Source organism: Meles meles, chromosome 4, assembly GCF_922984935.1.
Source record: "Meles meles chromosome 4, mMelMel3.1 paternal haplotype, whole genome shotgun sequence".
Lineage (NCBI taxonomy): Eukaryota > Metazoa > Chordata > Mammalia > Carnivora > Mustelidae > Meles > Meles meles.
The window spans coordinates 95,923,137-95,936,333 of NC_060069.1; the positions used below are offsets into that span (position 1 = coordinate 95,923,137).

The window sequence follows — 13,197 nt, forward strand, 5'->3', positions numbered from 1 at the left end:
GTCCTTCAAACTACATGATCAAATTACAGTACTGTAGTCAAAATTAATAATAATAGCTGGGCCTTATTAGCTAACTTTTCTGTTCTAGATACTATGCCAAATGCCTTACATGTCTTTTCTAACTTAATCTTTTAAAACTCTGAGGTATAGCTGCAGAAACTAAGGCATAGAGAAATAAAGTACTTCAATCAAATTGACTCAGTGCAAAAAAAGCACAATCAAAATTTGATCTTAAGTAGTCTTAATCCAGTCTACAGCCGGTATGGACCCGGATATACACCCTGAATGGACTCGATCTTGTCTAAATAGTGTTAATCCAGAGAGTTCAGTTTTCACTGTTGCGCTATATATCTAGAATTCACATAATACTCTCCCTAAATAATTCCATCTAATTCTTTGGCACTAAGACAGACAACTTTTGGCTAGAAATAATATGTAAAGGCAAAAGCTTCTGGAGCCTTAGGTCTAGGTCTTCTGTTCCACTTCACATTTAGGAAACTCAGGTGCAGTGTCCACCAAATTAACCATCTTTGCAGATACTGTTGGTCTTTGCTAATCCCAGCTAGTCCTTTTCGAATGTCTCTTCTGCTAGCATACATCTCTCCACTGAGTTAAGAAATAAATAGGGAAGGAATGGTAATTAGCTCCATTGACGATTAGTTTCTTTTAGTTCTTTGAAGCTCTTCCACAGATTGTGACTTACATTGCTGCTGATTGGAAATCTTTTGTCAGCCTAATTACTCCTTTTGAAGGTAATTTCTTCTATTTGCTTTTAAAAGTTTTTTGGATGTTCTGTGGTTTTACTAATATATGTCTAGATATGGGTATGTGTCTAGTCATCCTGTCAGAAGGTTGTGCCTCTCAACAACTATCTTCATTTTTCAGAATTTTTAACCATTATCTATTATCTTCCCTCATTCTCTCTATCTCCTCCCTTTGCACTTCTATTAGATTTTTGTCCTGTATATCTTAATTGTACTTACATGTTTTCTGTTCTTTATTTATCCTTTGTGTATTCTGGGTCATGTGCTCATATCTGCCTTCCAGTTAATTAAGAATCTCTTCAACTATGTCTAATCTGCTTTTTAATATATGCACTAAGTTTTTCATCTTTGTAACTGTAATTTTTTATTTCTAGATACTCCTCTTGGTTCTTTTTCAAATGTCAAGATTTTTCACAATATCCTGATCTTTCATTATGGCTTTACTTTTTATTTTAATCACTTTGAATATACTATTTTATGGTTTCTTTTGGATTTTCTTTTTTTTTCTGAGTGAGTCTAGATATTCTAACGTGCTGTGTATGCCAACCACGTTTCTTGAAAAATGTGTCTCTTTGTATGGTTTATAATTCTTTGAAGATGATCAGTTCTTCAGCATAATTTTTTTCCCTTCTTCTCTGTAGAAGTTCTGTGTGCTGTGTCATGGAAGTATGGTACTTTTTCATTTCTGTTGGTTCCAGAGCCCTAGGGATTTCAGTGGTACTTGAAATTTCAAAGCCAGGAGTTTCCATTCTATCTAGGTAATGTATATTCTCCAAATACTTGATTAGAGTACAGGCCTGTGGTTTCCATTTTTTTGTGGACCCTTTATTCCATACCAACCCTACCTAGGGTCCCTGACAGAAAGTTTTCCTACTTTCCTGAGCCAGGGAATGGTTTTTCCTACTCTCTTTCACTGCCTGGGCCAGATTTCTTGACGGGAACTATCATCTGGTCTTTCTCACTCACCTATGTATATTCTTGCCTTAAAAGCCAGAAAACAGATCTCTATTCCTGGATGGGCACTAAAACTCCAGGGACTGGCCCCTAAAGCTATCTCTGAATCTAGGTCAGTTCCTACTTCTCACTCTGTTTTTAAGTTCTTTTCTAGCATCTGAGTATTTTCCTTTCTTTTTCTTGAGCTTGTCCTCTTTATTTTTAAAAAACATTTTTATGGCATTTCTATGAATTTGAAGTCAGAATGTCTGTGAATGTCTGTGTCATTTCATCCTGCTATGTCCCCAAATTCTTAGCTGTAGAAGAAAACAAATACTAGATAATAAATTCAGTTGGCAACTTGTCAATAGCAAGTTCTGGACAAAATTTCCTTCTGGACTTTCCTAAATCCCTTTCTGTGAGAGAATACAACATTGAAAAGAAGAGAGACATGAAAAGACATTTCTCCAAAGAAGATATACAAATGGCCAACAGACACTTGAAAAATGCTCAACATCACTCAGCCTCAGAGAAATCAAAATCAGCACCACTATGAGATACCACCTCACACCAGTCAGAATGGTTAAAATTAACAACTCAGGAAACAACAAATGTTGGTGAGGCCTTGCATAAAGGGAAACCTTCGTACACTGTTGGTGGGAATGCAAACTGGTGCAACCATTCTGGAAATCAGTATGGAGGCTCCTCAAAGAGTTAAAAATAGGGGCACCTGGGTGGCTCAGTGGGTTAAGCCTCTGCCTTCAGCTCAGGTCATGGTCTCAGGGTCCTGGGATGGAGTTCCGCATGGGCTTTCTGCTCAGCGGGGTGTCTGCTTCCCCCTCTCTCTCTGCCTTTCTCTCTACCTACTTGTGATCTCTCTCTCTCTCTCTCTTCTCTCTCTGTTAAATAAATAAATAAAATATTTTTTTAAAAAATAGAGCAACCCTACAACCCAGCAATTGCCCTACTAGGTATTTATCCAAAGGATACAAACATAGTGATTTGAAGGGGCACATGTACCCCAATGTTTATAGCAACAATGTCCACAATACCCAAAATATGGGAAGAGCCCAGATGTCCATCAACACATGAACAGATAAAGAAGATGTGTTTTATATATGTGTGTGTGTGTGTGTGTATTTATGTGTATATGTATATATGTGTGTGTGTATTATATGTGTGTATACACGCACACACACACACAATGGAATATACTCAGTCATCCAAAAGAATGAAACCTTGCCATTTGCAATGACATAAAAGGAACTAGAGAGTATCTGTCATGTTAAGTGAAAAAAATTGAAGAAAGACATATGATTTCACTCATACATGGAATTTAAGAAACAAAATAGATAAATGTAGGGGAAAGGAAGGAAAAATAAAATAAGATGAAGAGAGAGGGAGGCAATCCATGAGACTCTTAACTCTAGAAACAAACAGGGTTGCTGGAAGGGAGGTGAGTGAGAAGAAGGGGTAATTGGGTTATAGGCATTAGGGAGGGCACTTGGTATTATGAACACTGGGTGTTAAATGCAATTGATGAGTCACTAAATTCTACTCTGGTAACTGATAAAACAATATATGTTAACTAAACTGAATGTAAATAAAGAATTTTTAAAAAAGAAACTCAGAGTTAAACTCCCACTCCCTGGGGCAGTTCCCATATTGCCTTTTGCTTCCTCAAGAGTGACCTTAGACTAATCAGTTTACTTCTCTGAGCCTTAGTATATCTTCTGCAAAATAGGGGTAAATTATATCTGCTTTAGCTAGCCTACAGGTTTGTAGGTGATGTTATACTGTGACTGATTTTACCAGAATGAATATGGCACTCACTGACTCCTTTAAAGCCAGCTGGCCTGAATTGCGTTATTGTCAAAGAATGGGGCATATGGAGGTGAAAATTACCTTGCTTTTGTTAACTTTTCACTATATCTTGCGCTTGTTGTTCTCTGTCCTCCATCTTTGAGAAGAATGCATTTCTTGAATGACGACATGAATGAAAGGCATTTTTAAATGATAATCTTAAGGAAAGTTGCCATAAACATGTAAATTGTTTTAACTATTGCTATAATAAAGTGAACAGTTCTTTCCTCTAGCAAGAATGATTAAATCTGATAAAACCATTACGTAAATAGCTTGGAGGAACACTTTCTTCTGTAGCAGCTTTAAATTGCAGTTACAACTTCTGTGTTATTGAAACCTGAGAGAAGATATCTCCAGAATCCTTGTAGATCCATGAATACACTCTCTTCAAAACTCTTAGGAACAATTGCCCCATTTAGCTCATTTCACATCTAAGAGCCGACTAAAAATAGAGCTGATAAAGGTGATAATGTAATTGTTTAATTTGAAGTACTGGGTGAACTAATGAGCTTAATGTATATACTCAGTAGTGACTAACATTTTGGATTTAGTATGTAGTGGAGAGGTATTCATACTGAATTGAAGGGAAAAGAGAAAAGTTTTATTTTGCAGTATTCCTTATTCATTACTCTTCTAATTTTGTTGCCCCAAGTCTAATGGGACTAATATAAATGCATGGCTACTCTTAATTATAAAAATAAGACTTACAGAAACTAATCTTTTCACAAATTATAAATAAGGAAATTGACTTGTCATTTCTAGTTCACTTTAATGGGATTTTAACTTTCTAATTTACACATTGCATACAATCAATATTTATTGACTTTCTCTTTGGACAGCATAATAATGTGCAAGCACTGAGGAGAAATTAAAAAAGAAAAGATAATCTCTATCCTCGCTAAGAATGTGAAGTAAGGTCTAGTAGGTGGGATAAGGTTTATATCTATGAATGATTTTAGAAACAATAATATGAATGATGGCTAATATTTCTTAGTGCTTACTTTGGCTAGGCATCCATTTTACATACTAGTTCATGTAATTCCCACAACAACCCTTCAGGGGAGGTACTAATATTGCCCCTATTTGATACATGAAGCAGTGGTGGTATGGACAGAGGTGTTAAATGTCTTGTTCAAGGTCACATAGCTAGTAAGTGATAGGGTTGGGATTCAGACTCAGTCAGTCTGGTTCAAGAGCCTGTGCTCTTGGGCTCCGCTCTGTACTGCCTCTTGTTCTAGAGTGGTATTAAGAAAAAAGTATTCCACTGCCATTACATACAATAACCACTAGACTAATGTAGCAATTTAAATTTAAATTAACTGAAATGAAAAATTTAGCTCCTCAGTTGAACTAACCACGTTTGAACTGCCCAACAGTCACATGTTGCCAGTGGTTACTATACTGGACGTTTCATCATTACAGAAGGTCCTGAGATAGCACTGATAGAGAATATAAGTGTTACAGCAGCTCAAGAGAAAAAGTGATGTGCTTATAAAGAATGAAAAATTAGGGGTGCCTGGGTGGCTCAGTGGGTTAAAGCCTCTGCCTTCGGCTCAGGTCATGATCCCAGGGTTGTGGGATTGAGCCCCGCATTGGGCTCTCTGCTCTGCGGATAGCCTTCTTCCTCCTCTCTCTCTCTGCCTGCCTCTCTGCCTACTTGTGATCTCTGTCTGTCAAATAAATAAATAAAATCTTTAAAAAAAAAAAAAGAATGGAAAATTATAGGGACACCTAGGTGGCTCAGTGGGTTAGGCTTCTGCCTTTGGCTCGGGTCATGGTCTCGGGGTCCTGGGATCGAGCCCCACAGCAGGCTCTCTGCTTGGCGGGGAGCCTGCTTCCTCCCTCTCACTCTACCTGCTTGCTTGTGATTTCTCTCTCTCTGTCAAATAAGTAAATAAAATCTTGTTTAAAAAAAAGAATGGAAAATTATATTGGGTGTTAATGACTGAATGGACTGTTCCTCAAGAACAGGGATATATATATTATAGGTAAAGAAGAAGGAAATGATAATAAATTTAGTTCTGGACATGAAGGAAAAGATCTATGAGCTATCCAACTGAAACTGTCCAGAAGGCATTCAGAGATGAGGTAGGGAAGCTCAAGAGAGAATTATGAGTTGGAATCATCTGCATGGTAATAATCCCAGACCTTGAGAGTTGATGTGTTTTTCCAGAAAGCAAATTTAGAAGGAGAAGAGCTGAAGGAAAACCTTGGTGTATATTTGGAGAGTTGTAGATGGGAAGAGGGGTCAGAGAAAGATTGGGCAAAGAGCTAAGAGGTGATGAAATACCAGAAGAGCAAAGGGAGATGAGAATTTTATGAAGGAAGGATTGAGTTTTGATAATGAAATGCTATAGACATATAAGGAGTGAGAGAGAAAAAAGAATTGGTAGTAACGAAGTCATTGCTGACCTTTGAAAATGTGATGGGATATAAGTAGCAGAAACAAAATGATGTGAATAGGCAGTAAGGAAATAGAGACAGGTTTAAATCAATTTTGCACAAAGTAGAGGTTAAATAAAGGAGTAAATGGGTACAGAATACAAGAGAAAAGTAACTTTTTGAAAAATAGGGGACGTGAGTTTGGCTAAAAGCAAAATAAACTTACTGGAAAGGAAGAAGTAATCGGCAGTAACCTTTATATTATTCATTCATTCATTCATTTGTTGTTTAGTACATTTATTACCTACCTGCTAGGTATCAGACACAGCAAGGAATTGGAGGTATAGCAGCAAATCAGATGAGTTCAATTCCTACTCCTCTAGTACACTCTCCTAGTTGCTCTTTTTTATTCTTGTTTCTTTTCTTCCAACTCTCTCCTAAGACCTCCTGCCTTCCTGTAGGCATACATACTAAAACCATACTATTAGAGAGCATCTATAGCATCCAGTGTTCTTTCTGGATGTGTATCATTTTCTTTACTAAATTTCTTTCTGCATTTTATTTACTTATTTTGGGAAGGGGTAGAGTATACTTTATTGATGTTACATGACCCTTCTTTAAGGGGTCTGGGATGGAAACTGTAAAGAGGTCAGGAGATTCTCCACGTGTTGGGGCATCCCAACATCCAACATCCCCTCCTCATCAGCTGAGGGCCTCTCTCTTTCTGTTGCTGTTACTGGGTCTGGTGGTCCAGGGAGCTCTTATTCCTTAGAGGCCATATGGACCATAAGATCCACCACCCCACTGCTATAGCCAAATTCATTGTCATACCAGGAAATGAGCTTGCCAAAGTGGTCATAGAGGGCAATGCCAGCTCCAACTGTGATGTATAGCATGAAAGGTGTTAAGGATCACTCTTGAGTTTTTGGCCCTTTAAGTAATTGGAAGGATGAAATTGCCTTTTACTAGGAGAAAAACAGGCTTAAGGGGAAGATCGGGAAATTATTTTCAGGTATGTTAACTTTGAGATGCCTATTAGACAGCCAAATTATAGTCTGGTGGGTATGGTAGCCTGAAGTTCAAGGGACTAGTCCCATCAGGATATAAATTTGGAATTCATCAACATAATGATCACATTTAAAATCATAAGATTAGATGACATTGTCAAGAGAGTCAGTAATAGAAGAAAAGAGATCCAAGAACTCAACCTTGGATTACAATTAGAGGTCAGAGAGGTAAAGACAACCCAATGGAAACTGAAAAGGACTAGCCAGTGAAATGGGAAGAAAACCAGGAGAGTGTGATAACATGGAAGCTAAGTGAAAAAAGTACTGCAAGGCATAAGAATGGTTAGTTGTATCAGATGGAAGAGTAAGATGAAAACTGCTCATTGATCACTGGATTTAGTAACATGGAAGCCATTGGTGACCTCGATAAGGAATGTTTCGGTGGATGACTGGGGTACAAGTGTGATAAGAATGAGTTCAAAAGAGAATGTAAGGGAAAGAATTTGAGACTGTTGAGAATAGACAACTCTCTCAAGGGCTTTTGCTGTAAAAGGGAATAGAGAAGTGCTATGATAGCTGGAAGAGGACATGAGGTCAAGAGAAGGTTATTTTAAGATGGGAAAAAATATGTTTGTATGTTGGTGGAAGTCCTTCAACAGAGTGGGAAACTTTGATGATAAAAAGGAGAATTGAGGGGCGCCTGGGTGGCTCAGTGGATTAAGCCGCTGCCTTCAGCTCAGGTCATGATCTCAGGGTCCTGGGATCGAGTCCCGCATCTGGCTCTCTGCTCCGCAGGGAGCCTGCTTCCTCCTCTCTCTCTGCCTGCCTCTCTGCCTACTTGTGATCTCTCTCTCTGTCAAATAAATAAATAAAATTTTTTTTAAAAAAGGAGAATTGATAGAACTATACCTTTGATAAGAAAAAGGTGATGGGATCTTGTGCATAAGAAGAAGGTTTGGCCATGGGGACACAGTTTATCTGTAATGGCTGAAGGGAAAGCCGATTTATGGGCACAGGTGCAGGGAGGTAGATAGATATATGAAGAGCAGGTTGTAGAAATTCTCTTCTGATTGCTTCTGTCTCAGAAAGCAAGGTTCTTAGTCATTCTTAAGGATGAGGAAGAGATATGGGAAATTTGGAAACAAAAATATGAAATAGTTACGTAGGAGAGGAAAAGAGGAAATGGACTATGAAACTGATTAAAGGGCAGTTCCAAAGGGAGACTTGAATTTAAAATGAATCTAGTTAGCTTAAATACATATTTTTCTGAGTTTCTCATCCAGCTAGCTGGTTTACAGAACTGGAATTGGGGAAAAGGTGGATATAGTCAAGGTTGGAATTTTGTCAGTTGAATACAGCGTGACAGAAGGGCAAAGGATTGACTAAAATGATGAATCATAGCATTTATACTTAGGAAGGAAATGAGGATTTGGAAGTGGAAGGGGAACTGTAAATAGTGGTAGGATTAGTATAGAGAGTTGGAGTATTGGAGGGAGGAAGCTTGAAAGACAGGAGACGATCAGAGTAGAGGTAGTATGGGAATGATATGAAAGAGTCACACAGATATGGAATGTCCAGTGCTCTAAACTAGAATGAGGGTGCTACCAATGTTCTTAGTGGCCAAAATAATTATTTTGATGGATTGATTTGTTAGGTTCATGACTACAAAGAAGGAACCCCAGAAGAGAAGACCTACTATATAGAATTATGGGATGTTGGCGGCTCTGTGGGCAGTGCCAGCAGTGTGAAAAGCACCAGAGCAGTGTTCTACAACTCTGTAAATGGTAAAACATTTTTTATTTCTACCATATAGTAATGGCCTAGGAGTATACATAATCTCATATAGAATCCTGTGGGACACTAACCACATCTGATTTTAAGAAGGCTCTAATATACACACAACTCTTAATTTAAATCTGCTTATCACATTTGAATTTGTGTTTCTAGATTCTAACCAAGTTATTCAGAACATTAAATATTTTCTTTATCTAGGTGTTTGTATTGATATTATTGTCATAAGCTAAATAAAATTTTGTTTTGGGTACTTGACATAAAACCTGCAACTTTCAAAACACTGTCTGCCGGGAGTGCCATTTCTCCAGTCAGTGGAGTACATCCAATAGAAGGAACCATTAGGAGTCCCATCATCTAAGCCAGATGTCACAGAGATAGAGGGGTTTCTTTCATCTTCTCCTTACAAAGAATCCTATGGAATTATAAAGAGCTGCCTAAGAGTGTTATTAGGGGTGCAGATAATCAGATACCTGGAACAGACTTCCAGATGGAGGTGTGTAACAGAGGACATAATTGGGATTCATAGAGTTCCAGGGACTAAACTACTGATACCTGTAATTTGCCTATAGAAGGTTTTTTTCTCTCCTGCCCCTTTTTGAGTTCATTTTTTAAATGCCTTTTTTTTTAAACTGTGTAGTGTAATTTCAACTTGTCTCTGATTGATGTCTAAGATTTGGCACCTCACCCTTTTCCTTCTGGTAGATGCTTAGCTCTTAATTGCACCTCATTTACACTATGCTTAGATTACACTCAGTGCCAGATGAACATTGCAGTTACTCAGTGCCTTCTTCATTCCTTGTATTCCTCTTTCAATATCCTATCTTCTTCCCATATCATAAGGTGTTGTGGATACTACAAAATGAAGCAGAGAAGGTACTTGGCATTGGATACATACTGTAAAATACAGTATGAGTTATATTAGTTCAGACATGTGCCCCATTTAGCTCAGAATTCTACCTGAATATGTCACAATCTGCTTGAAGAAACAAAACATTCATAAGTGAAAGAAAACACAGTTATAAGATGGTGACACTAATATATGACATTGTCACGCAGGAAAGTACATGATAAATGGCATATATTAATAGAATGTATATAAATGAGAAAAACAGTAAGACTGGTATAGTGGTAGGTGACTTCTTAGGGAATAGGAAAGAAAAATGAAGCCTGGTTTAGATCTAGACTCAAGTGATAAACATGGATTATATCAGTCAAATGACTTGTCAAAGCTGTTACCAATCCAATCTGACAGAGAAGTTTGTACATATAACACTTTTGCTATTTAGATCTTTTTGAGAAAGAGTTCAGATAAAAATTATAAATAAATAATAAACTTAGCACTGAAGGTTCTTTACTCCATCTACCATCTTTAGTTTCCTAAGAAATGGAGCATAAGGATCATACCATTCAAATGTGCAGACTTTATTCTTAGCAGTAACTTTCTTTTCTTAATACCCTACCTTCCTTCCTCCCACTGTGATGAGAAAGGCTGGCAATCCCTAAAGGAAACCTGTGAAGTGTCTCTACCTCTTTCTAAGGTCAGAACATACTCTGTCCAACTGTCACACTGACTTCTTTCCTTTGGGCCCTACTATGGCCCGTCTAGCCCATAGTCTACAAAGCAAAACTCTCAGCCCAAATGAAAGTGGGAAAATAAGGGAAAGGGGTGCTCAGATGCCCTTAAAAGCTCAAAAGCCTTAAATAGAGATCCTCAAAAAATAAACTCCTCCCTATCCAGCCACAAGCTCATCTAGGCCTTTGTAATCCTTTAATCTCCCACCCAAAATTCTCACCCATAGTTTTTTGATATTTATGTCTGGGAAGTAAAGGAGAGGAGAAAATATCTACCACTCTTTGGCCTTAAAGTGACTTATTCTGCTTTCCCCCAATCTTTTACTGTCAGATTACATGAATTCAAATTCTGGCTACCTCACTTACCATGTGACTTCAGGCAAGTGACTCAATCTCACTGAGCCTTAATTTCCACATACGTAAAAATGAAGATGCTAATTCTTTCTCATAAAACTGTGCTGAAAAGCAAATTAAATAACACATGTAAGGCATAATGTATAGTACCTAAGTGCTGAAGAGATGTTAGCTGTATTCTTGAATGGTAGCTCTTTATTCCTTTTTTAAATCTGTCGTGTATCTTGTATCCTTATTGCCTAATAGAAGCTCTTACTGTGGAAGCTAGAGAGAGTACAGTTGACTGTGAGGCAAGTAGCAGATCGCTATTTCTCTGTCCCAGATGCCAGGAGGGATACAGATTTATCTGAGCTAGCTAGACAAGACAGCTGTAACTTGCACAAGCACCTTATTTGCACAAATGTCTCTAAAAACGGAGAGGAGCCAAGTAATTTTAACTCTTATGCCCCTCTTTTTCGAATTGACATATCTCACATTTTTTTAAAGATGTTATTTATTTGACAGAAAGAGACACAGTGAGAGAGGGAACACAAGCAGAGGGAGTGGGAGAGGGAGAAGCGGGCTTCCCACTGAGCAGGCAGCCCGATGTGGGGCCTAGTCCCAGGACCCTGGAATTATGACCTGAGGGGAAGGCAGATACTTAACGACTGAGCTACCCAGGCCTCCCACATATCTCACATCTTGAGGGTAGAAGAATCCTCAGTTTCGCATCCTCTCATCACAGTAGAATCTAGATAATATAGGGAAAGGTTGGGGGTTTGAAAATCTGTAGTTTTTTGACCGCAAGCTAATACTCTAAATTCTACTAGGCATTAAAGCTTTTCCTCATTTGTCTATAATATTATAATAGTTATCTGCTTTGTTTGTCTGCTATCTTATTTGATTCTATTAATTGTATTTTTGAGCCTCATTACATTTTGTTATTTTTCTCAATCTCTCAAAAGTCCATATATTTTTTACCATTCATACTTTTTGACTATCTTTTCCTACCCTCTTCTAGTGACATATTTCTTTTGCTTTTTTGACTAAGGTATTGAGCTTTTTATAGCTAGCCATTAATTCAAAGAACTAAAAAATTTAGATTTTTGAGTTGATTAGGCTCAGGTGATTTGTCAGCTGAACAGTAAGCAATTATATCAAATTAAATCAATATCTTAAATAAATTTTTATGATTTAATATTTTATTGAGTATAAGTAATAGTGTATGAGTGATATCTATGACAGTACTATGCACAGTGGAGAAACAATTAACTTTGGTAGGAATATAATTTCTTATATACTCGATTCCTTTTATTGATGAGGTAGTTCAGTTAGGACCAGGCAGAGCAGGTCCTCATTAAGTGTTGAATAAAGGGAAAAAAGACAATCTAAAATGACATTTTGTCAGCCCTTGTAGAATTAAAAAGAGTTGGGGCACCTGGGTGGCTCTGCCTTCGGCTCAGGGATCAAGCCCCGCATTGGGCTCTCTGCTCTGCAGGGAGCCTTCTTTCTCCTCTCTCTCTGCCTGCCTCTCTGCCTACTTGTGATTTCTCTCTGTCAAATAAATAAAATATTTTTTTAAAAAATTTAAAAAAATTTAAAAAAAGAATTAAAAAGAGTTATATAACTGACAAAGAAAATTCTGTTATTAATTATTTGTAGGAATTTGTAGAGGAAATTTTAAATTCATTGTGTGAGTTTGTTATGGATACTTAAATGCTAGGTTTATTCCGCATCCTAACACTTGTATTCACTAAGCTCCCCTTTGCCAGTGTGAAGTGAAGAGGAATTGTTCCAGTACTGACATTATTTTCTTTGATTGTTTTAGGTATTATTTTAGTACATGACTTAACAAATAAGAAGTCATCCCAAAACTTGTATCGTTGGTCATTGGAAGCTCTCAACAGGGACTTGGTGCCTACTGGAGTATTGGTAACAAATGGGTAAGCCCAGATTTCTTCACTTGCCGTGTGATATGGTACAGTAGTCATGGGAATACACCCTCAAGAATAACACTTTGTAACACTTTGTAAGAATAACACTTTGATTTATAAATTTTTTCTCCCAGTCTGTAGATCATCTTTTCATTCTCTTAACCGTCATCTCTCAAGCATTAGTTTTTCGTCATGATGCAGTGTTACTGTGCTTTTGGTATCAATTCTGCCTAATCTCAGATCATGTAGTTTCTTTTAGAAATTTTATTTTTTAGAAAGTTTATTTTAGAAATTTTATTGTTGAAGGTTTACTTTTAGATCTGTGATCTGTTTTGAGTTAATTATAATGTGTGAGGTTTTGATTGAGGTTGACTTTCGTATGTGAATGTCCAGTTCTAATACCATTTTTTAAAAAGATGATCCTTTCTCCCTTGAATTGCTTTGACTCCTTTGCCAAAAATCAGTTGACCATATTTATATGTTTCTGTTTTGAGACTATAATTCTGTCTAGTTGATCTGTGTGTCTATACCTTGACCAATATGACACTGTCTTTATTATTACTGCATTATTGTAAGTCTTGAAATGAGGCATTGTGCTTCCTTCCTTTTCAAAAT

General features: G+C 37.3%; 1 protein-coding gene across 1 annotated transcript in view; it reads left to right on the plus strand.

Moving 5' to 3' along the window:
• The window catches only part of RABL3 (RAB, member of RAS oncogene family like 3), a 30,595-nt gene that overhangs the window by 4,574 nt on the left and 12,824 nt on the right, over positions 1–13,197 (plus strand). The window contains exons 3-4 of the mRNA XM_046003417.1: positions 8,604–8,733; positions 12,477–12,591. Of these exons, the coding sequence (XP_045859373.1) occupies positions 8,604–8,733; positions 12,477–12,591 (245 nt within the window). The remainder of the gene's footprint in view (positions 1–8,603; positions 8,734–12,476; positions 12,592–13,197) is intronic.